Source organism: Mya arenaria, chromosome 4 (genome assembly GCF_026914265.1).
Source record: "Mya arenaria isolate MELC-2E11 chromosome 4, ASM2691426v1".
In the NCBI taxonomy this organism is placed as follows: Eukaryota; Metazoa; Mollusca; class Bivalvia; order Myida; family Myidae; genus Mya; species Mya arenaria.
This window is the reverse complement of record NC_069125.1, coordinates 64,067,557-64,094,591: the sequence shown is the minus strand read 5'-3', so window position 1 is coordinate 64,094,591 and position 27,035 is coordinate 64,067,557. Positions and strand designations below refer to the sequence as shown.

The 27,035-nt window shown below is 32.8% G+C and overlaps 1 protein-coding gene across 2 annotated transcripts; it reads right to left on the bottom strand.

The window, feature by feature from the left end:
- Nucleotides 1-537: 537 nt before the first annotated feature.
- On the bottom strand, nucleotides 538-25,630 carry LOC128230189 (orexin receptor type 2-like). Of its 2 annotated transcripts, none has more exons than XM_052942250.1 (6): nucleotides 25,060-25,630; nucleotides 4,662-5,025; nucleotides 3,628-3,772; nucleotides 3,114-3,226; nucleotides 2,327-2,471; nucleotides 538-1,279 (listed from the first exon to the last, which is right to left on the bottom strand). In XM_052942250.1, the coding sequence occupies exons 1-6, from the start codon at nucleotides 25,459-25,461 to the stop codon at nucleotides 1,234-1,236; spliced, it is 1,215 nt and encodes a 404-aa protein (XP_052798210.1). In that variant the 5' UTR covers nucleotides 25,462-25,630; the 3' UTR covers nucleotides 538-1,233. The 2 variants fall into 2 exon arrangements, with proteins under 2 accessions (XP_052798210.1, XP_052798211.1); XM_052942251.1 differs by having other exon boundaries at nucleotides 2,361-2,471.
- Between the last annotated feature and the right edge of the window lie 1,405 nt (nucleotides 25,631-27,035).

Below are 27,035 nucleotides of genomic sequence, written 5' to 3'. Positions count from 1 at the left end.
GCTCTAAGCCTTGATCGGGTCCCGATGGTTTCCAGTTTCTTTGCAAATCGTTTGGGACCAGTGTAACATGCTCTTGCGTACGTTTGGTAAAATATTATGATTCGCGGCTTCTTCCGGTGGTTTCCATTATATTCCTATATGTTTATGTCTTCGTGTGTGGTTTCGAAATATTTCTGTTAGAGAATGTATATTGTTTGTTCGTCCACGATGTGACGGTTATAATGGTTTATAGTCAAGCTCGACTTTGTTTTTTGCTTGTCCTTGTTGTTCTTCTTGCATAATATTGAAAACATAATTACATCGGTTACTTACCAGTGATGCACATTCCGAACCATAATCAACAACACTGACTGAGAACTAAACTACCAAATTCTAATGATGTAATTTGGAAATGAGTTAGTATACACAGAACAACTATGTTTAAACAATAATGGAATAGAGTCGCACAATTGGCTAAATATACTGCAAATATAAAATGCCATTCAAGATGCCAATTTTTATCAAGAGTTTATTTAATATAGACAGGTTAAACAAAAACATAAAGCTGAGAAAACAATAGCCATTTCTATTTTTTTATTATTTTAAATTCACAGAATAACTTTTAATGAATCATACACACAATAGTATAGTGGTAATAAAAACGGTTCCTGACATCATGCCAATGGTAAACAGGTGACATGAAATGTGCATTTATGCTTTTCGATGGTTTATAGACATTTTAGAATAAAAATGATATTACACTGAATAAAGCAGTGAAAAAAAATCACTGTTTTGAAATTTTAGCACGCTATCATTTTAAATCAATCATCGGCTTGCACGAGTGGAACACATTTCACCGAAGTCATTTCCAAATTGACTTTCGTTCGCATACAGTTTGCCGAGTTAAACTACAATAAAATGTAATTTTAAACATTTAAAGGGATCTTATCTAAAGAAAGAAATGCCAGTTTAAGTGGAAGATCGCAATGCATTTCACCTCGTGAACTCCAAAATTACATGTTTGACTTGTAGCTACGCCACTCGTAAAATATAGCATTTGGTGCATCCCGAAAAAGATAACGAGCTTATACTGAAACTCCTTTATCCTGTTTGAGTAAAATTGTAACATAAAAGTACAAGAAAAGTAGAGATGGTGCGACAAACGTTAATAACTTAGTCGTACCAAAATATAAACAGTAAAATTAATGTGGGTCTAAAAGGATAAACAGTCAGCTGCTGTTCGCCTCAAAACGATTATACTCCTGAATACGTGGACTGTTTTGTGGCTGTATCTCGACTCCTGTAAAGACAAACTTCATCATATTCTTCATAACGGTATTTCATAAATCATATGTGAAGAACATAATGAAAGAAAAATATGCAAATATATCGATCTCGACTTGCCAATGAGGTGACTCAATCATTTACCGATACAGATATTGTGATATGCTTGTAATGTGTTTTGTGGGAGTGTGTGTCTTTCGTTTAGTGTTTTTATCCTTGATTCTCGAATTAAAATTTTGATCATTATTTCTATTTGTGCGCTTTCTGTTAATAAGAAAAAAAAGAAATCTTCTCCAGTCTTTTGTTTTCAACTTTAAACAAAGGTAGAAAGTAAGTTTTGTTAAGTTGAAGATAACCCTTTTCTAAAACCAGATTTCTCCAAAAGAGATTCTACGACATACCGGCACCCGGTTTGAAGAGAATACTGTATTGTGCGTTTTACAACGCTCTAGACACTGTCTATTACGACCAACCCGGATCACCACCAGGATTTGAGGAGAAACAAAAAACGTTTTATAACGTAACAAGTGCACATAAATAAAATATACTAAACTGTCGATACTGTAGTTATGAGGACACATGAGAACACATTTTTGATCCTGAATATGGCATTCGTATATTTTCATCTTATCACAAACACATTTTGAAAGTTATAGGGACAATTAAAATAACCTTATTTGGACAATTTAATCTGTTAACATTTGTCTAGATCTATGGAGTGAATTTCCCAAATATGTATGCATGTGTGCACGAGTGAAATTCAATTAAATGGAAACATTGATTCTGATAATGCGTGTTATGACGGGATATAGGTTCTTATGTGAATCTATGTGCTAACTGATGAATACAGAAACACTATTCATATCTTTAAACCATAACATACATACGTTATGATAACGTGATAAATAAAAAAGAAAGAACATATTGTATAACAATGGTTATTCACTAGAAGAGACGTTTAGCTCATGAAAAGCTTTCACAATTTTTGAAACACAGTAAAATAACGAAGGTGATTGGGAGGCGACTGGATCACGATAACAAAGTCTATTTTCAATGAACACACCTGGAATTAAGGTTAGAATTTATGGTGGGCATACTTTTGAAGGTGACCTTATAACCATCGTTAACCCCACACGTTTCCCTGGCCTTCTTGCAGCGACAATGGAGACAGGTCATCACAACCTGACGGAATGCCTTCCGGAACTTGTCTGAAATCAGATTGGATACATTATAATCTAAAGATGATACAATAAGAAAAGTAATTGCTCTGAATGCAAATATTGTTGCATTCTTTAAGTGTTCCAGTTTGCCGCTTTCTTAAAAGCATAGTTGGGTGTTCGATATAAACGTCAATGACATTAAGGTTAGTGTTGTCTATTCCGAGATCAATGATAGGCAATTGACATTATTGTTCAGATTTAGTTATTACATTAGAAACGACATTGCCGTTTTAGAAAAGATAACACATACTTTTAAATACATACTAGGCGAGAAACATGCATCCAAAGTATGAAAACAGCATTAAGAATTGATTGTCAAGTGCAGTTATCGAACATTAGCACAATCTAAGGTGGTGTTTATTTTCAGGTTATCATTGAAACATATTTTCAGTGCCTAGAAGGACCAGGTAATAACTATTTACACTGTGGACAAAGTACTGGCCCAATACATTATTTATCGTCAGTTGTTGTGAAAGATAAATCTATTGTGTAAAAAATAAGCGGTGAAAGGAGAAAGGAGAAACAGCAAACTAGGAAAAAGTATTAAATGGATGGAGTTTGATTTGAATTAGACGTCAATAACCAGTAATATATTAGCTTAATGAAACCACACCTTTGATATATACTCACCACTCATGAAGTTATAAATGATTGGATTCAGACAGCTGTTAAGAAATATAGCAAGATGGGCAACAAGAGCGAATGTTTTGACGTTCTCCACATCATTCAATACACCAGCATACCTAAAGAACGAGAACAATTTGGAAATACTTAATTCTAATAGCATTTCCGTGGAATAGTAAATAGAGATAATTATTTCATTGCTTCGCAAAATTACTATACTTATATTGTTTTTGTTTGAAAAAGGGTTTCTACAATTCATCATTATAAGTATATTTCTTTTGAAAAAAAAACCCCAAGTCAAATGGTCTAAAGTAGATAAGTTCTATTGTACAAGTTGTTCGATTTTAGGCATAGTAATAAAAGGGCTGCATTTGTCAACATTACCACAATGCACTTTATTACAATTCTTTTCGTATCAATATAGTTCGTTGTTATCAAAAGTTATGCAAACACGGACTGTACATTGTTTTAACAAAACATTTATACGGCGCATAAAACAATTCTGAATTCAGGTTCTTACCGCAATATATTCAACAGATGATTAGGTAAAAAGCACAGCGCAAATAGAAGAACAATTGCAAATAACATTTTCGCGGCTTTTTTTCTTGCATCTAACTGAGCCTCATTTTCGTTTCTAGAACTGCCTAACATTGGCCCTTGTGTTCCTGAAAGCAAACACAATCATTGTTGTAAGCCATAGTTACACTATAGTTATATATTCGGAATGACCGATTTTTTATTTAGAAATATGATTATTTTATCCCAGCCTTTTTACAAGAAATAGACTTTTGAGTAACGAAGAATATATCATTAATTTCTCGTTATGACAAATATTGATAAAACAGAAATACAGATGAACGATTGTGGTATAATACGAGTACGTAATTAACGATATTCATTTATGATGATTTCACCGACTCATGGCGTAATGTCTATCAACTTGTTACACTGAAATTATAGCGTTGAAGTTTTGTATTCGTCGCCGATTCGCAACTATATCAACCCGAAATGATATTTCAAAATTCTCTATGGATTGAAGGTTTTGGTCAAGGTTGAATTTTTTAAACGCCGGCGACGATAACAAAGCCCAGGACGAAAACAAGGCTGTGACAATATATCAACACTTTTCTTCGGAAAACATAAGAGATCAAGCGTATTCAAATGGATACCCAGTTATCAAACTAAGCATAATTTGGTTCTGTCTACATCAAAACCAAGTAACAAAAGGAAAACATTTCGAATGTTTTAAAGATAAAGTTGCAATACAATTTAGCTCATTAAAATAAGTAAATAATCAATTGCATTAGCATATCTCAATTTTAACTGGAAACGCTGTCGCTTTGCTGGTTTGATATGAATTCTCACGGTACATCACAAGCTGTTATGAACGTTTTCATTACGTATCAAAGGACTCGAAACGTATGGTGTAATACAAGGTTTGTGGCATCTCTATGTCCCCCAACATAAGAAAGATTTCTTTTCGAAGAAGCCATTATCATGTATATTATTTATTATATCACAATTATTTTAACAATCAAGCTAGTGAATACTCACTTGGTTCTCCCGGTACTCCGCCAGTGTAGAGTACGTATGCAATATGGGTGTATGTGAATCCCATCAGGCAGATCGGCAACACGTACAACCCGATGATCAGGCAGAATTGCCAAATCATTAAACCAGTTAGCCCCAATTTCACAGGATAGCAGGCGGCAAATAATACATATTCGTGCCATTGACGCACCTCCTCCGCAGCGATTGTTTCGGGCAATGCAACGCACGAGGACAGTAGCCAAATGCCGAAAATGATAACACGTGCTCGCCGAACGGTGCTATGGAAACTGAGAGGATGACAAATGGCGTACCAGCGTTCCACAGAAATGGCTGTCAGCGTGAGCACAGAGACTGCGATGGATATCGTCTGGAAATAATTATTAAGCGAATATATCCCTGTTTTGACATTGAATTAATGACTTTAAAATGTTTCAAATACATTGTTTTAAGAATCATTGATATTGTACTGCATACTCGTAACCCCCCAGAAGAATTAAGTACACGAATTAAGTAGATTTTCATCAAATTATAAAGTCAAAGCACCAAAGATGGAAGCTTGAAATAAAAGAAATATGATCAAAATGGAATCTCAATAACTTATAAAGATTAAATACTTAAATTTCTCTGTAAGGTAATATTTGTACAATGTCAACGTCATCTGCATTGAAACGAAAACCGCTTCATTTCTACAATCATGTATGTTATCACACTCGTAACTGGGCATAAATGCTTTTGAAATCCACAGGAAGGCTGCTGGGCGTATTATTTCTCTGCAATACGCACTTTAAGGTTAAAGTGGAAATGCGTAAGTGTAATATTTAATATCAAATGAAAAACCCTATTAAGCACTAATAATTGGTTTAATGTCTAAGGGTCAGCACATTTAGAATGAATGTTAAACCTACATCTAAGTGATGGTGTTTATTGCAAAATGCGTTATGCGCCTAATCGGCAAGCCAATACGAGGTTTCAATAACATCATTTGAAAATGATCTCAAAAGTCCTTAACTACTATTATTTTCTTACTTTAATAAATAAGGTGTTCTGTTATTTTACGTGTTCTTTCTTGTGGCCATTACAAAATGTGAACTATAAGATTGTTTTTCAAAATCTGATTTGGTTTAGTTTAGGTTTTCACATAAGTATTAGCTGTAAAGTATCAGGTGATAGCTTAATGTAATGCGATTTACAATTGAGTAGCGCACTCAAATACCAGTCTTGCTTTTTGCATAAATATTGAAGTATTTTGCATTAAACATATTTCGTTTTCAAACTTTAAACCACTCCTTCAATTTCACTTTTATGTGACACCCTTTAAACTTATTTGCACATGCAATTCTCAACTGATGCAGTAAAGAGATGTGTAAAAAGTTTAAAGTAAATGTCATTACTGAGGACGTTTGTTAACAGCATACGTAAAAGCTTCTGATTTCCTGAAGTTAGTTAAATCATCAGATCGCTTAACACAAGACAAGACAAAGATTTCAGATTTATATTTAAGATTGTATTTAAAGGCGCTAATGGGAAAGATCGTTTAGCATTTCTGGATGGACACATCCATAAAATAGAAGTCTTTAAACAGTACATAAACAGATGAAGCACAAAAGCCCGAACATATTTTGCCAGAGACACTGTTTTCCAAAATAGTTCTTGGCAAGTGAATGCTATTCTTTTCCTGAATTTGACACTAAAGACAGCCGACAGGAGATTTAATTTGGTGATGTGATTTATATCCCGCGAGTTATTTTCTTTTAAGATATTCTGTTTGTGGTATTTTAAAAAAAGTATCTGTAATTAAAACACGTCAACAAAAACTACTAAGTTCGTAAATTATTATGAAGTTTGTATGCGGTATCTTCATTTTTAAACGTTAACACCGCCTTTCCACCTTTACATGTATTAGATTTGTAACATACTGCTTTCCTATAATTGTAAAAGTCACAATGTCTATTTTAGTGCATTTTATTGATACCTCCTAACAAGTTAAACAAACTTCCTCATTGCAATTATAACGCCTATTACATACTGAAACATCATTTTATATCTAGAATTTCCTGTCAATATTTATGAGAAAAACTTAAGAAACAAGCTCAGTAGCAAAAAGTTTAAACATAAACCCGGTTTAATGACACTGGGCAACCGCCAAAGATATAGAACATAAAAACAAAAAATCACAAACAAGGAGCATGGCAGAGCAGCACAAAACTCCACAAACAGCACAGTGCATACATACTATATATAAAAACTAGGTATGTTTATCAAGGATTGTTAGGTACCGCCTTGGAACGGTCAGTAAAATGTATATTTACTGGGGATTTAAACCAGTTTAAGTGCATAAACCTCACTCTTATGCCAATGTATATTTACTTGGGGTTTAAACCAGTTTAAGAGCACAAACCTCACTCTTATCCCAACAATCCTATACTATCTAATTACTACTTACTACAACTTGATTTGCCACGGTACTTTCTGCGGTTGCGTTATTTTACGATTATTTTATGTTTGCGTTTAATTTACAACATCGCCATGTGCATTTTCAAGCAGACACAACATTTAGTATTCAATTTGACTCCAAAATGCAGAATTCCAACTGAAAAAAACAGTAATATTATTTTAGTGCAAACCATCTACATCTTTAAAAACACCTTCCTTGGTTTGCTGGAACTTTCTAGTGTTGATGTTAATCTACTGATTAAATATATCTGAAAAAACAACAACAACTGTATGCAATATGTAACTTGAGTAATGATTCCGTTCCAGTTTCATTCATTCGAATATTAAACAAGCATAATATTGTACATTAGCATGCCTTCCAAGGTCATAACCAATAGTTCACTAAGATTGAAATAGTTGAGATTCCAGTAGATAGAAATACTTACTTTCGTGCAGGATTATTTAGACTTTTGACTTGAATCGATTGATATTCATATACCGTGCGGAATGATTAAACACATTTTAAGGAAGCCCGGGTTCCTCAACATTCTTGAAGCATATGTAATCATTTTTAGAGATGATATTGATGCTTCCATTTTAAACACAACGTGTCAGAAAAAAAGACGGAACATGCTAAATACATATATATTTGTCAGTAATGATAATATATAAGCGTCTTCCAGTGAGTATATACTTGCAGTGTGCCTAAGACTGTGGTATTATTTCATGGTTGATGGCATAAAACCCAAACTAGAGTTAAACACAAAGAACACGATGAAGCAACGAAGGCTTGTAGTAAAGAAGTATTTTTTATCACCATCGCTCTCCATGTAACCGAAAAACGATAGAAATATTACTCTATATAAACATGATCCTGCAGACAAACTACTGATGTACTGAAAAACGTTTTGTTTTGTACTATTAGAAGGTGGATTAGAAAGATATTTACCGTTTAGTGTAATATTGTATTCGGTCAAAGTACTCTGGAATGGAAACATTTTCAACGTACAGTCAAATTCCAGATGGAAAAATTAAAGTAAGCCCAACACATTTTTTGGACAACTAGACAATCATGGAGTACAAAGTTGATTGTAATACAATGAAAGCTACATGGACATCCCTAGCAGCCACACTTTCAAGAATGTCTTGTTAAAAGGCACAAGCCTAATGCACAATAAACACTGAACGAGATACACCCAGCTTTCATAAATCACACACTGACCACACAATCACCAAGACATCTTTATCAAAGTATGGTGGGTTCACCGTTTTCAAACGTTCAGCGAAGCAGGTTCAGTGGGAGTGTTAGACAGTTGTGTACATAACCTCAATAAAACAAACCATTTCAGCTTATATGTCAGACATTAACAGCAATCAAATAAATCAAGCCGGAGCAGCAGTGCCAACTCCTCGAAGATATGAGGACTCATACAAGCCTGAAGGACAGTTATCCGACGCAGCTTAATATAAGACTCAAACAACGTATCATATCCAGCAACAAATATCGTACCGGTTAATCATCATTCACATTAAATTTGAGAAAATTGAAATTTTACTTGTCAGAACATCCATAATTCTTATATCTTTTTTACTACTTTGTAGGCATTGGAATTTAAATTCGTCGAACATTTTCAAACTTTCGTCGGATATTATACACCTATAAAACCCATACACTCAACATTCAACTATTTTGTAAGAGAGGTGAATGATTCTGTTTGTATCTGGTACTCAAAATTACAAGCAAGCAAAATGCTAAATACAGGCACGGGCGATACAACAATGTTCATGTAAACGTAACACTGAGAAAACAATTAAGTATAGCAGTTTATGTTCATACGCTTTGTTGATATAGATCTAATGGAACACTCCTTATATTTCCAAGTAATCTCATGCAGATAGGTAATCATTTAACGGAAATTAAATCCCCAGTGGGCTCACATGGGTATCATATTCAGTGACGTACTTATGTCGATGTTAAAATGTGAGGGATTCTGTTGATAGACATTTGAGTTCAATTTAGTAATGTAATCGTGTTTACCCCTTTTCGTATCGATGTGTCAATCTTGTGTTTCGTTTTTAGAAGTCTTTTTTAAAAAAAATGTGTAACGTTCCGCTGTAGTCGTAAGTGCGTTCGTAGTACTTTGTTGTACTTGATAATAGGCAAATAGGCATATCCAGGTCTCCGTGTGGACGGAGAATATACTATGTGTAAGACCAGTCGACCGCTTCAAAGTTAAGCATGCGTTTCTCTTCAGGGATCAGTTGGCCTTGTTGGCCTCGTGTGTTTCGAATGGGTTCAGCGTTGGGATGAATACTACAGAAACAAGCTCAGTAGCAAAAAGTTTAAACATAAACCCGGTTTAATGGCACTGGGTAAACGCCAAAGACATAGAACACACAAAAATGTCAAAAACAAGAAACATGGAAGAACAGCACAAAAGATCACAAACAGCACCGTGCATACATACTATATATATAAAACCACTAGGTATGTTCATCAAGGATTGTTAGGTACGGCCCCAACAATCCTAAATAAAGAAAAAAAACGTAAAAGGTAAATCTTATCAAAGTATGCATTAACTTGAGGAAACAAATAATAATACCATGTCAGTAACGGTTTCAATATCTGCTGGAGTACCACAGGGTTACATATTTGGACCCCTACTCTTTCTTGTCTTTATAAATGATATCGTACGGGACATAGAATCACCAATATTTCTTTTCGCAGATGATACTACCTTGGATATTATTGTCGATGATCCTAGGTCTGCAGCTCAGCAACTAAATGATGACATGAACAAAATCCATTTTTGGGCAGAAAGGTGGCTTGTATATTTCAAACCGGCGAAAACCGAATCATTTTTAATATCTCGAAAAACAAACAGACAGGCACATCCACCTATGTATATGGATAATGTTCAAATAGCGGAAGTTACTACTCATAAACATCCTGGCGTGACATTCGCCAATAACTGTTCATGGCATGAGCATATCAACTCCGTCAAAACCAAGGCATGGCAACGTATTTACATCATGCGATCATTTAAATACGTCCTTGATCGCAAATCGCTAGAAGTCCTATATAAAACATTTATTCGGCCACTGTTGGAATACGCAGATGTAGTTTGGGATAATCTAACGCAAGCTGAAGCAGAGGACTTAGAAAAGGTTCAGTATGAGGCAGCGCGAATAATTTCCGGAGCAACGCGACTTGTCTCCATTTTAAATCTTTATATACAAACAGAACTTGAATCTCTGAAGGAGAGAAGACGTAAACACAAACTCACTCTTTTCTGCAAGATTTTTCGTTCTCTTACTTCAGTCTATCTCACTACACTTATTCCATCGCGAGTTGGTGATACAAGCTCGCACAATCTTCGGAATTCTGTGAACCTTCGTAATATTCCTTGTAAAACTCTGGTGTTATTCAATTCATTTCTTCCAACCACAATATCCTTATGGAATGCACTTCCGGAAACTGTTCGTTCTTCGACATCCCTGCCCTCCTTTAAATACAACCTTAACAAGAATAAAAAAACTGTTCCAAATTTCTATTATGAAGGCGATCGCAAATGGAGCGTCATACATGCAAGCCTGCGGATGCATTGTAGTAATCTTAATGAACATCTGTTCTCTAAAACCATTATCAATAGTCCAAATTGTCAATGTGGTGAAATCGAGGACACCTACCATTTCTTTCTCATCTGTCCCCTTTATCGTGCACAAAGGCATCATCTACTCGAACATCTGTCTACTATTTTGCCTATGTCACTTCAAGTACTACTGGTCGGTTAAAAAAATGCCACAAACTTGACCAACTCAACAATATTAAATCACGTTCAACACTACATTCGCCAAACTAAACGCTTTCGATCTACTTAGGATAATAAGAACAAACCAGATTCTGCAACTGATCTGACCCCTCTCTCCCTCTCTCTCTCTCTCTCTCTCTCTCTCTCTCTCTCTCTCTCTCTCCCTCTCCCTCTCTCTCTCCCCCTCCCTCCCTCCCTCTCCCTCTCCCCCTCCCTCCCTCCCTCCCTCCCTCCCTCCCTCCCTCCCTCCCTCCCTCCCTCTCTCTCTCTCTCTCTCTCTCTCTCTCTCTCTCTCTCTCTCTCTCTCTCTCTCTCTCTCTCTCTCTCTCTCTCTCTCTCTCTCTCTAGTATAAGCTTATAAGCTTCCTTCTCAATTCTGTCGTGAATATTTTGTTATGTGCATTATTGATTATGCTCTAACCTTGTGTATTTCTCAAAATGTACTTGATGAACTAAATATTGTTTAAACCAAATAATAATAAACTTATAGGTAAACCCCAAGTACTTCAATGATTAGAGATCCCAACTCTATCTGCAGACGGAGGAATATAACTCAGAGTACCTAATACAAATATTTCTCACGCTTTGAAAATTTATAATAAACTTATGTGATAAAATGTGTGTATGTCCCGTTTGTGTACTAGTAAATCATCATAACCTTTTTTTGTGAGACAGCTCAAATGAACTATTTTAAGTAAATATACATAAATGCCATTACATGAATGTTACATAAATAGGTTATTGGCGAATACAATATTTATGTGAAAAACTACAGAAACGAGCTCAGTAGCCATAAGTTTAAACATAATCTGATTACACCACAAATACATAATTGAAACATAAGCAATCAAAACATGAGTGGAACAGAACAACACCTAATAAAACCTGTGAGGATCGGTTTCTAATATTGTGTATAACTTCACGCCCAACCCAATTGTATATCAATACAAAACCTTGCGGTGGAGTTTGATATGGTATTTTAGCATGAATCTATCATTTTCCCCACAGGGAGGCCTTCTGTGGAATAAAGACATCTGTTACAGCAATATGCTGTATAAACAGGAATTTGAGACATCAACCATCATAGGCGCGCATCAGTTTATGCCATTGTTCATCTTTGGATTTAACAATGCACATGTTTTCTTATATTAAATCACACATACAATATTGTTTTAAATAACATCGTTTAAGTAACACGCAAGCTGTTATTTTTAAGAACACAAGTGCCAATTATGTTGATCAAAATAAAGTTATTTTCTCATTGAAGAATATTGTATTAAGCGAAAGACTCGTCATGACATGATATTTACGTATATTCACATTATTGGTGTTTGAAATGGTAATTATTTCACATATAGAGGTATATATATATATATATATATATATAGTGTACGAGGGTAAAACACATTCATAATGATCTGTCTAACACACGCCTTCTAATTGATTAAGTCGGCGTGTGCATGAAATACATTTTTTCTGCTTACTGAAGAAACGCTATGTCAAGTGTTTTTTATGATATAAATTATTGACGTCTAAGGAAGTTTAATCCCTGTTTTATGGTTAATAATAAGGTGATATATACAGAGACAGGCAAACGTTGAGATATATGGACCATAATATGGCCTTAGCCGACATCATTAAACTATCAGTCTGTAATCAATATTAAGACATGATGCTTAAATAAATTATCTTCATCGATTAATTACTTAAATTTGCACTGCACTACGTGTTTCATGCCGCTACATACGAGGGTTTATTTACACAGGAACGATTTTGTCCCGTTAACGCAGTGAATGTGAATGTTGTGTATGGCCACCAAGCCGGACCAGTCAGTTTGCTCCGGGATTCCTCTCACAAAAGTAAGAACAATTGCTCGCGCAATATCATTCCATTGAAAATAAAATGCATTAGCATTAGTTTAGATGACTTTCTTCACATTCGTGGTAAAATAAAATGTATATTTTTGAGATATGAATTTTGCGGTTACAAACTGCACAATTCATGACTTCGAAAACTGAATATTTATGCAAAAAGCTACAGAAACATGTATATATATATATATATATATATATATATATATATATATATATATATATATAAATAATTGGTATTTTATCAAGAATTGTTAGGAACCGCCTTGGAACGGTCAGTAAAATGTAAATTTACTGGGGGTTTAAACCAGTTTATGTGCACAAACCTCACTGTTATCCCAAAACTTATCAATAAAACAAATAAAACTAAAAATAAATAAAGGTAAACCCCAAGTACTTCTATGATTAGAGATCCCAACTCTATCTGCAGACGGAGCGAAACAATACAGAGCACCTAATACAAATACTTTTCAAAGATACGATGCAGTCGTTGTTAGAAACCAAAATCATCACACACAGTTTGCCTTATAAAATAAAAGGTTTAAAACTGTGTGATCATAGAGTTTCATAATAAAAAGAATCATTGTACTAAAACTGAGAACAAATAAAGAAAAACATTATTAAAAATAAAAGCGACTTATATAATGCTATTCACTCCTTCCAAATGATTTGAAAACGTAATTTTTTTGAAGAAAATAAACTCACAGCCAAAACTCCCGGAGTCAGTCAACACGTGTTCGCCAAAAAAGGTTTTAAAGATAACATGAATTAGCAAATTCTTCATAAAAATCAAAGCACTGAAAGTTTAGTTATGAAAGGATGCTATATTCAACCCAATATTTTGTTTCAGATATTCATCTTCAAAAACAAGAAGGCAAGTGCTCTTCAAAATATTGCCTTTATATCCACGGTTTAAATAAAATCCAAGTAATTCATTAAGACTATCTGCCCAACTACCTGCTGGAAACATTTTAATTTTACGATTTTTCTTTCATCACCATAAAATCGGGATGAGCAATACTATCAGCGATTTCAGACTACTATTGTACTTTGATATGATATTATAATGACCATAAACAAATTTTGAGAAAGTTTTCCTTAATTTAAAATATCTGAAACCCTGTTTTAGAAGTTTTTGAGTCATAAGTTTACTTTAAAGTTTAAAGAAGGGTAATTAATTATTTTAAAAATAAAATCATCACGTTTATCATAACGATTGATGCTCAATATATCTTTTTTTTACTTCTAGTTGCAAATCTAAATAGGATGCTTTTAAAACGGATGTATTAGATTTATTAAGTTGCAATTGTGAAGGGTATATCGAATGAATGTTATCTGTAAACACAGGATTATCTAAACTTAGAATATCATCAATATATCTAAACGTGCTATTGAATTTATCAACATGAGCTAGATATCTAGACTTCAATAATTTTAACATATATTCACTTTCATAGCAGTATAAAAAGAGGTCTGCAAGTAAAGGTGCATAATTGGAACCCATTGGAATTCCAATAGTTTGCTTATATAAACATTTACCAAATTTAAGAAAAGAATTATTGAGTACAAAATTTAAAACTTCAATGACATCTGTGCATGTCCAATAGATATATTTATCTGAGCGATTATTAGTAAAACAAGCTTTTTTAACATTAACTGCCATGTAAATAGTTTTCTCCCTCGCAAAAGTTTTTTCGATAAGAGGAGTCAATTTGTTTGTAACTAAAGATTGTGGAATAGATGTATAGAGCGTTGAAAAGTCATAAGTATTAAGTACTGAGACTTTATACCGTCTATTTTCAAAATCATTAACTAAATCTAAAGAAGTATTGATAGACCAAAAGAGATTAATTCCAGAATTCTCATAAACTTTACTACAGTATTTTTTCACATGAAACTTTATAGCAGTTAAGCAGGATGTAAGTAAAATTGAAACTTGTTTAGTAGAGCAAGAAATAGAATTAACAATAAATCGTGATTCATACGGATTTTTATACATCTTAGTCAACCAGTGTATTGTAGGAATGTTTTTATGATCATCATTCAAAAGAACTTGAAATTTAGCATTATAATCAATATGATTTTTAATAACACTTTCTTCATCGAGTTGGCTAGAAATGTAAGTTCTGGAAGATTGTAACTCTTCAATAATAGTATTTACATAATATAAACGTCAAACTATGATTACATTATTAGCTGCTTTATCAGCTGGTACAAATACAATTTTTTATGTAGGGATTTGATATCCATTATCAACTTTGGAGTTATCGAAATAGACTTTGGGCGAAGTGCCAACGGATTATTGTTGAAAAACTCTATTTTCTTATCTATAAGGTCCAATATTTTATTCATCCACTGTAACATTATATTTTTTTACCGAACATTTAGATAAAATAAAATATAATATAGCAGCAAGGAAATATGGCTTTACGGTCAACGCCTACTATTTAGACCAACTGGTTCAGGAGACGGATGTGGGAAATAAATGAGAAAACAACAACAATGATTCCGCAAGATTTCGCTAAACAATAAACCAATTAACAGACAGGCCAAACCCGTAGGCGAAAGGATGATATAGCACTTGTCTGCTTTTCATTTTGAGATATGAAATTGGTGATTACAAACAGCACAATTAATACCTTCGAAGACTAAAACGGTTTCATTTTTTACCGTTCATTTAGACGATTAAGATTATTAGATAGAAGCAAAGTAATTATGGCTTTACGGTCAACGCTTACTATCGACTTATCTTTCCGCACTATATGGTTTATATTATGATTGAATACGATGCAAATCAAAATATTACATACAATGGCAAAAACTGGCCACATCAAATTAGAAAAACGTTACAAGAACTTGGATTAGAATAAATGTGGATAAACAGATTTGATAATGATATTCCTTTTCTTGTCATAAAACAAAGATTATTAGACATGTATTACCAACATTAGTACTCAGATATCAACAATTCTCGAAAATTAAGGTCGTATTGTTTGTATAAAGTCGAGTTTAAATTAGGACCATACTTTGATAACATTAATATTTTGAAATATAGAATCGCCTTAACGAATTTCAGGGTGTCTGCTCATAATTAAGCCATTGAAACAGGGAGAAACAATAATACCCCTGAAGAACAAATATTGTATGTGTATTGTAATATGCAGGTTATAGAATCAGAGTATCATTTTTTATTAGTATGTCCAGCATATAGAGATTTACGTTTGAAATATTTTAAGTCTTATTATTGTAGATGGCCTTCTTTATACAAATTTGAAAAATTAATGTCTTTAATATCAAGACCGGCATTAATCGGTATTTCGAAATACATATATTTTGCAATGAAAAGAAGAACTTGACTTGTTTTTTTTTGTACAAAACTTGTTTTACTTTCTAAAATGCATTGTATCTTACACATGCTAAATGTTAATACCACACTTCGTTCTCCTCTGAATGTTATACTTTTACTACCATCCTGTTTGTTATCGCTATAAACTTTGTAAGTTTTTATGCGAAATATACAAATATTGTATTATATTAAGATCAACTGGTTCAGGAGACGGATGTGGGAAATTAAAGTGAAAACAACAACAACAAATGAATGGAAACATGAGTTCACATGATTTCCTTGAACATTAAAACCATTACCAGCGAGGCCAAAAGCTTTATATATCTTACCGTACAATTTCGCCCGTATTTAATTGTTTCAATGCATAACGAATTGCATATATCGCTATACATTACGAGTAAGTGATAAACATAAATCATTGTAAGCATGGTAATATATTTGAACTACTAATACTTACCCTTGTTTGATAACCAAAACCTAACAAGACCGAGGATTTATATTTTGTTTATTGGTCTTTTTTGTTTAATACTTATGTGAAAAATACAGAAACAAGTTCAGTAGCAAAATGTTTAAACATAAACCCGGTTTGATGGCACTGTTTAAATCACTTTAACAATTACACTTGCTCTCACATCTGCTTATGTTTTATGACAACCATATTATAACTAGTTAAACATTTAAATCAAAAGATAACACCGCTCCAATATCTGCCGAATTCCGCAATTTTATATTTCTTACTTCCTAAAATGGAGACTAATTGAGCTGGCTGCCTAATCTAGGCAATACATTATGTAAATTAATTAGGAACCATACTGGCAATAAATTATTTTTGAGCATTTGTGATTAAATTATTTTCCAAAGAGAAGAAATATAAATCATAACCATTAAAATCATTCAATCAATCTATCTCTATTACGAACTGTATAAATGTATGTTAACCGTGCCATAAAACTGCTCTGTCTTTGTAAAGCGATTGTTTGTTAAGAAGTATTTCAATTTATCAATTAAATTTGTAGAAGCCTTTTTCGATGACAAAATGCAACGCAGTTATTTAAATTATAATAAAATACTTTCCAAGCATTTATATGTAAGCCCTTTTGAGAAGCACCTCATGTCAAATATCGTCTAAATTCTAAATCGACTTTACGTTAATGGACATATAGCAACGTGGCTTTAGGTGAACATTAATTTAGCTAATCAATCGGGCATTTTGGAGAAGATACCAATGTCAAATATCACACAAATTCTAAACCGATGTTTACGTTTAATGGACATATCTTCAAACTTGTAAAATTATTTCGAAGACAGAGTATGTATGTCTTCAGCTGTCATTTCCGAACACCATACATAGCATTGTAGATATTGTTATGCAAATCCAAAAACTAAGACACGCAATTAGTGTTTGTGAATGCCGAACAAAACGTTGTATTTTTACAAAAAGTATAAGCCAGACACAATAAACGTTCATAGTAATGACAATATGCATTGATCACATACAGGGAAAAACAGTTCTGATGGATGTAAACACTGTCGATGCATGCCTTATGATTAATAAATGAGAAGACGCTTGTTGACATTATGCTGCAAGACATACTTAGAACAAGAATACCGTTTCTTAGATGCCCTTGGCTCTAAGTAGTGGTAAACTAGAATAATTGCACAAAGCCATAACTGTGAAGTGTCTCCAAATGATTACAGGCTTTGTCAATTGCCCAGTTGATAGCATACTTGAATACAAAGGTTTTCTTTATATTTTATTTACTTCAGTCAATAAATATACTGCTAAGTTGGATGTTTTATTTAACATACTAGTAGGATTACAGAAATTCCATTGATTGAAATGACAGGCCTTGTCATTAGAGAACGAGGATACTAGGTATTAACTAAAGGTAAATTTTTAACACCATATTACACAGAATACAACATTCATATACATTTGCAATAAAAATAAATTAGAATGCATCGTACGAGTGTGATTTGTATATTATGAATATGGTATTTTCTGTTTAGCACTACACAACTATGATTCACCTTGCCAACATTGTTTATTATCCATTTCCGTATTTGGTATTATCGTTAGACAGTTTGTTTTTAACAATGCATATATACAATTGAGGTCAGTTTCAAATTATCTAGAAGCACAAAAAACGTGCAGAAATTACTATATGTTGAAACATACCAAAAATATGATGTGTTCAAACGTATCAGGAATAACAATATGTTCAACATTCTAAGACTGACAATATGTTCAACATACCGGGATTTACAATATGTTCAACATTGCAGGAATTACAATATGTTCAACATTCTAGGACTGACAATATGTTTAACATACCAGGAATTACACTATGATCAACATAACAGGATTAACAATATGATCAACATAAAAGGACTTACAATATGTTCAAACATACCAGGAATTACAATATGTTCAACATAACAGGAATTGCTATATGTTCAAACATAACAATAATTACAATATGTTCAACATACTAGAAATCATAATATGTTCAAAATTCCAGGAATTACAATATGTTCAAATCTACCAGGAAATACAATATGTTCCAACAAACCATGAATTACAAAATGTTTAATATACCAGGAATAACAATATGTTTAACATACATTTTCATATATTCAAACAAACCAGTAATTACAATATATTCAAACATATCAGGAATTAAAATATGTTGAAACATACAAGAAATCAAAATTTGTAGACATGTATTCTAAAAATATATATTTTTCTGTTACTTCAAAGTTTCTCTAATAGTTCTTTAAGATGGTAAATGGTGTTGATAAAAAAGTAAAACAAAAATGGAATTTGCTTTTATTAGACTTAAGTTTTTTTGTTTTGTTTTCAAAAACCTAAAAACCTATATGCAAAGCAGGCAACAATTTCAAGAATAATCTGTTTAAAGGCACAAAGCGAATATTAATAAATGTTGGGGGCTTCCGTCTTCAAACGGTAAGCAAAGCAGGTTCAGTTTTTTTTTTAAATATATGTGTACACAACCTCAATAAAATAAGCCAATTCAGCTGATATGTCAAACATTACCAGCAAACGAATGAATCCATTCATAGGAGCAGCGAAGAACATATGGTACAGGCATACAAGCCTGACGGAGATATATCAGACACAGCTAAATTTCAGGTTAAATACCATGTACCATATCCAGCAAAGAAAAACAACGTACCGGTTATTCATCTGACAAATTGCATTTGGGAACATACAAACTTTAAATGGCAGAAAATCCGTTATTTTTATATATTGTTTCACTACTTTGTTGGCATCGGAATCGGAATTCGTTTATTGGTCGAACCTTTTCGGACCTTCGTCGGGTATTATCCACAAAGACAGAAAAAACAACAACATACACTTAAAATTCAAGTTCTTTGTAAGAGAGGTGCAATATTCTGTTTCTGGAACTTAATATTACAAGCAATCAACATCTTAAATATTAAGTACAAGCACGGTTATCATGAAATCGTAAGACTGAGAAGAGACTGACTATATTTCAAATCAAAATTAAATATAGCAGTATATGTTGATGCGTTTCGTTTATGTAATAGTACACTCGTTATATTTCCAAAACATCTCACGCAAATACGCAAATACTAAATCATCTTACGCAAATTAAATCACCACTCTTCTCTCGTGAGTATCGTGTTCAGAGACTTACTAATAACTACTTTTCTTCGGAAACTTTAAGTAAAATCCCTGGACATTCTTCGCTATTCTGTTGTTCGGATGCTACGTATTCAAGTGCTTCTCACACTCTGGTGTGAAATACAAAAATAATCTGATTACACCACAAATTCATAATTGAAACATAAACAACTAAAAACAATAGTGATACAGACTAACACCTAATTAAACCTGTGGTAAGGATCGATTTGTAATGCTGTGTATAACTTCACGCCCAACCCAATTGTATATCAATACATAACCTTGCGGTGGAGTTTGACATGGTATTTTAGCATTTGCACCACATGGGAGGCATGTTTTGAAATAAAGACATATGTAAGAGCAATATTCTGTATAAACAGGAATTTGAGACATCAACCATGATAGGCGCGCATCAGTTTATGCCATTGTTCCTCTTTGAATTAAGCAATGGCATTCTTGTCTAAGATTGAATAACACATTCATACATATTTTAAATAACTTCGTTTCAGTAACACGAAAGCTTTTATTTTCTAGATCACAAGTGCCAATTATGTTGATAATGATACGTTTCTTTTGCATTGAAGAATGAAGTATTAAGAAAAAGACTCATCATGATAATGATATATTACATTCACATATATTTACATTTTTGGTGTTTATAATGGTAATTCCTTTACATATCAAGTGTACAAGGTTAAAACAAATCTGCCTAACACACGCATTCCAATTGATTTTGTCGGACTGTGCATGCAGAACTTACTATGTTTTCGAATTACTAAAGAAAAGATATGTTAAGTGCTTATATAATATAAATAATTGATGTCTAAGGAAGTTATATCCCGTTTTATGATTTATAGTGAAGTGATATGTACAGAGGCAGGCAAACCGCGAGATATATGGTCCATAAAATGGCATTTAATTCGACATCATTAATTTATCAGTCAGTAATTATTATAAAAAGGATGCTTTTGCCAATTATCTGTATCATTTGCTTAAATTTACGCTGCATTATTGTACGCGTTGCATGCCGCAACATATGTGGTTTGTTTGCACAGAAACCATTTTGTCCCGTTAGCGCAGTGGAACACGCCTCTTCCAGTGTGTCCCTGGTTCGATTTCCAGCTCGGGTCTATATGAGTTTTTTCTGTAGTCGCCAAGCCTGACCTCTTTTATACTTCATGTTACGTCTTCATAAGAGATGTCTGTCATTCATTTTAAACTGTTGATACAGCGCTTGTCTGATTTGTATTTTGAGGTATGAGATAGACGATTACAAACTGCACAAATAATGACTTCAAACACAGGAACTGTTTTATTTTACCGAATATATTGATGATTCAGAATTGAATATAACAGTAATATAATATGACTTTACGTTCAAAGCTTACTATTAATGCCGACTAGTTTAGGAGACGGATGTGGGAAATGCAAGAGAACACAACAACTAATAAATGGAAATATGATTTCACAAGATACGCCTGAACATTAAACACATTATCAGTTAGGTCAAACCTGTAGGCAAACGGATCATAAAGATGTAATACTTCGGTGGAATCTATCAAACCAAAGACGAAACAGAACACAACGACATTGTGATGCTTATCAAAACAAACATAATTAACTATAGAACGAATGAGACAGACAAAAACTTCTGGAAGGGAGGTGATGATTTTGTTTTGAATATGTTGTTAGTATGATAACTATATAATAAATAATTAAATAATTAAATCCAAAATTTACACCAATCAGATATCTGACTACACCTATCTTTTTTCTCCCTAAATGGAGACAGATTGAGCTGGCTTCCTAATCTAGGCAATACATTCTGCAAATTGTTGAGGAACCATACAGACGTTATTATTGAGAATTTGTCATAATATTATTTTCCAAATAATAGAATTATAATTTTTATCATAACCAATTAATTCATGCAACCAACCTGTATCCAGTTCGGATTGGATGATGTTTGTTTACCGTGGCATAAAACTGCCATGTCTTTGTAAAGCGAACGTATGTTTAGGAGTATTTATGTCAAATCATAAAAAACACACAATTCATCATATTTTTCATAGCATTTGAATCGAAGCCCTCGCAATTCAACCAAGCATTTTCGAGAAGCACCCCATGTCAAATATCTTCTAAATACTAAATCGATCTAACGTAAATGGACATACAGTAAAGTGGGTTTAAGCGAATTTAAGTTCACAATTTTTTCAGAAGCCTGTTTGGATCATTAATGGCAACGCAATTGCTTAAATCATAATAAAATATTTTATCGTAATTTTCTAAGGATTGAAATGTTAGCCCTATCAATTTAATCAGACATTTTCCAGAAGCTACACATTTTCAAATATAGTACACATTCTAAACCGATCTTACATTTTATGGACATATCGTAAAACTTGTAAATTTGTTTAGAAGACAGAGTACGTATGTTTTCAGCTGTCATTTGCGAACACCATACATTGTATTAAACAGAGGTTGTTGATATCGTGGTATAGTTCTGCACAATGAAGACACTCAACAATGATATCGTATGGTTTTTAATGCAATTCATTATGCATGATATTATAGCGATGCTTAAAATATATGGATTTTTATGATGGTAGCAAGAGCCATTAATACCCATATTGAGACTTCTTGAGAGACAGATAATAATGGAGCAGAACCACGTGCCAAACTTGCCAGAAAATGAATTGCCTAAAAAAACAACATATAGGAGCAATTTAGCGTTTATATGAAAATCAAAACAAAATATCATTGTCTGAGAGGATTATCCTAGAAAGTAAGTACGCTATCAGAAACGCTGGTAATGCTAACCGAAAAAAATATTGCATTATCAAGAAGCTATTGTGAATGCTGGAATAATCGTAGAAAAAGTAAAAGCCAGACACAATTAACGTTCATTTTAATGAAAATATACATTGATCACATACTAGGAACGATAATTTTGATGGATGGGAGCACTGTCGATGCATGCTTTATAATTATTAAAAGAGTAAACTCTGGGTAAACTAGTACTTAAACACAAAATAAAAACACTCATACCATTACTTAGATGTACTTGGTTCTAAGAAGCGGCATACTAGAATAATTGCACATAGCCATAACTGTGAAGTGACTAAAATCATTACATTCTTTGTCAATTACCCCGTTAATAGCATTCTTGAATACAAAGGTTTTCTTTATTATTTTTACTTCAGTCAGTAACTATACTGCTAAGTCTGGTATTTTATATAACATACTAGTAGAATTACAGAAAACTTCATCGTTTGAAATGATAGGCCTTGACATTAGATGGGCAGACGAACGAGGATACTAGTTGATAACTAGCGGTACATTTTGAACACTTCATTACACAGCATACAAAATAAATATATACATGCATTTAATATATAAAAAGTAACATAAGAATGCTTTGTAAACGTGTGTTTTTGTATTATTTGTGTTTAAGACAAATGATGAGAAAGACAAGTACATCATATTTTAATATTTAACTTTCTTGATGTTCCACGGTCTCGGTTACCACGGTCAATAAAAAGTAAATTGATACATGTTTTTCTTATATCCGTAAAAAATCATTTTAAATTCTCTTGAAGCATATGAAACGTGCAGAAAATACTACATGCGCAAACAAAGCAGAATCTTTGATGTATTCACACGTACCAGGAATTACAATATGTTTTACATACCAAGGATTGAAAATATGTTCAAACATACCAGGAATTACAATATGTTCAAACATACTGGGAATTACAATATGTTCAAACATACCGGGAATTACAATATGCTTAAACATACCAGGAATTACAATATGTTCAAACATACCAGGAATTCCAATATGTTGACACATACAAAAAATCACAATTTGTAGACTTACATTCTAGAAACATTTCTTTTTTCTGTAACTTTAAGGTTTCTCTTACATTTTTTGAAAATTGTAAATTGTGTTGATAAGTAACATTACAAAAATGTAATTTGTTTTTATCATACTTAGTGTTTTTTTTTTCAAAAACGTTTGTTTCAATCAAATTTGACCCCCACAAAGTGTTTCCTAAAAGAGTTTGTTTATAGGCGAGTTATATCGAAGAAAATATTTTTTAATACAATTTAAGGATGCACGATGGGTGGGGAGAATTTTTGAACCCGAAACATTTGTTTATGGCATGGTCATGCGTGTCAATACTCAGTTGTCTTAGCCTACTTACTGGGTAAAAGTTAATCAGAGCTTTTGGATGGTGCACCGTACGTAGGAATTGACCCAATTATAGGAGCAAACATATCTTTGTACATTACTGCTTTAGCAAAATATATTGGTTGTTAAATTATGTGATAAATTAAGTACCTCCTCTTAACAATATTTTCTAAACATTTTTACTAGTAAGTCATAGTAAACCCCGCAGTAATTTCCATGTACATAATGCTCCTTACAACTTTGCTGTATAAATGTATAACATTATCATCCTTAATTTATATTACTGAAATAACTAACCGTTATACAGTGATATGTAAACTAGCGTTTGGATTAGCCGTACAGACGGGAAAATTATTTGATGCTATCATCTTACTAGTATGAAGTGCTCTTATCCATCTTACTTATTGTACTTGTCTGCATGAATATTAAGACTTTTTGTAAATAGTTTTTTCCCATGTGTTACCTTTTTCGAATATGCATGTATTTCAAGGTCACCAATTCATCATTATGTACTGTTTTATTATGTATGAATGCTTTTCATTTCTAAATATAACTCATTGAAGTTATGTTTTATGATATACCCGACTTAAAATAAATATCCTTAAATATTGTATCTTGTATCTCATATATCAGTGCTTTACATATCTTCTCCAATGTTAATCAACATAAATACATATGGTCTAACATGAGTGATCTATAAAGTACACAATCATATACAACTGATAATTATAAAAAATATATATTTATTAAAAATAAGAAAAAAACAAATTGAGCTTATTTCTTTAAAACAAGATCATTTTGATGACTTATGATATACGCAACAGTGTGTTTAAATGATTTAAATTAAAGGTTGTCCATGGATAAAGACACTTGTAAAGAAAACCAAATGCGTATAATATGTATAAATGAAGGTACCTTTAACAAAAAAGAAATATATTTGCTTTTAATTGCTTTTAAACAAACATTAAAAATGAGGTGTATAAGGCCCTTCTCAGTTTGATGTCACCCTTATGAAATACACTGAATTTGTTATTTTTTTTCTATATATTATCAATATTTGTCTCTTTTACTTACCATGGTAAACTGGTTAATCTTACACATAACTGTGCCTAAAAACCACGTTTCGGTTATATCAACCAGCAAAGTGAGCGGCAAACACATGACTATAACGGCAATATCCGCAATGGAGAGGTTTACTATGAATATGTTGGTCACAGTCCTCATGCTGCGGTTCTTCCATATCACGCAACATACCAGCACATTGCCCACAAGTCCGACCAGAAACACGACAATGTAAGCTGCAATAAGAATCCACTGGCTTGTGTCCGGAAAGATGCCGGTGGTGTACATATAGTCAAAGTACTCGCTTTCAACCATGCACAGGTCATTGTAATAGCAGTTCCGATTGCCCACAGCTGACATTACATAATTTCCGCTATTGTTCATTTCGATAAAACGTCCAGAATCATTACCCATTTTCGCAATTTTGTTAAATTTCAATTCCACTTACAATTATTTTTCCAACTGATAAAACTAAAATGAACACTATTTGACTGTTCCTTGTGGATGCAAAGCGACAATGCAACAATTCCCGCGAGAGGGACACTTATCTGCAAGCCTCTCTGAGTTCCACTGGAATGATAAACCAGCGCAGTACCATGGGACTCGTAAAAATACTGCCATCTCAAGACACATAAATACGAAATATAAGATGCTGTAGAGAGGATAAATCCGATTCTTCAATAAAATATCTGTTAGTGAAGCAAGAAATAACAACTTAAACTGAAAAGATAAACGATCGTAATTCGGACAGTTGATGGCATTAACCGTGATTGGGATAGTAAAATCAAGTTTTATGTGTGTCCTAATCCTGGCTTTACATCACTTTTCCATTGCGCGCAAATTATTCCATTAAGGATTATATGACAAATAATGTAATTCTCACAATTTGTTTAAGGAAGGAACATTATATGACAGACAGTGAATTTTTTTTAAACCTCGCCTAAAAATCTAATACATTTTAAATTTCACACATCGCAAAATCACAACAAAACGGACTTACCTATTGCGTTTAAACGTCCAAGGTTTTTTAAAATTTAATAATACACTCATAATATGAATCCAAATTTCTTTATTAAATGATTAAATTCGGAAATAAAATGGATATATTTAATCTGAAAGTCTGTTTTTTTTTCAGAACAAAACTAAAACCCATCACATGTATCTGTAAAGAATTGATAAATTATTTTCTAATAAATCAGTGAACAGTATCTTATGAACTGTGCTTTTTAACAAACTAAGTAATCCCGTACGTACGTAGACTGTTCTTTCCGAAAAGTTCTGTCATTGTGTTTTGACTATCTAAAATGGTGTCGGGTTAATAATGAAAAATGTATTTTAAACAGTTTTGTGATATGAATCGAGAACAATATATATGCAAAAAGCTACAGAAATACGAGTTTGAATAAAGATAACAACAACACAAACATCATTTTTTATATATTTGGCTTAAAAATGCTCATTTCACGTTCGTTAAATGTTAAATTAATATTAATCCGTGCGTAAACCCGCATCCACACCTTCTCTCAAACATTGCTCATTTTCTCATTTTTACATGAACAGTCTATGTACTTTTGCTTTTATTACTTGTGTTTTCATAAACAAAATTATATGCTATCCAATTGCTATTTGCATGGCAAACTTTTTCTTAATGAGGTTTGTCTTGAATTATTAATGAATTTATAGAACAATACGAACCAATATTACTTGGGGAAAAAGAAACTTCATACGAGGGGAATTCAATATGCACTGCTACTAAAGTTCGTTTACGACTAATATTTTATATCTAATAATGTCCTATATCTACACGTTTGTGATCCATATGTTTGGTATACAGAGCAGCTAACAGAAGTATTAAATTCTAGTATTTCGAAATTTGTAGCTGGCTTACTTCATACCCACCAAAAGAACACTGCAACACTTTTATAACGATCAGTCGTTACACGTTTGTGTTTGCGATGAATGTAATAATAAGGGACATTCGGGACATG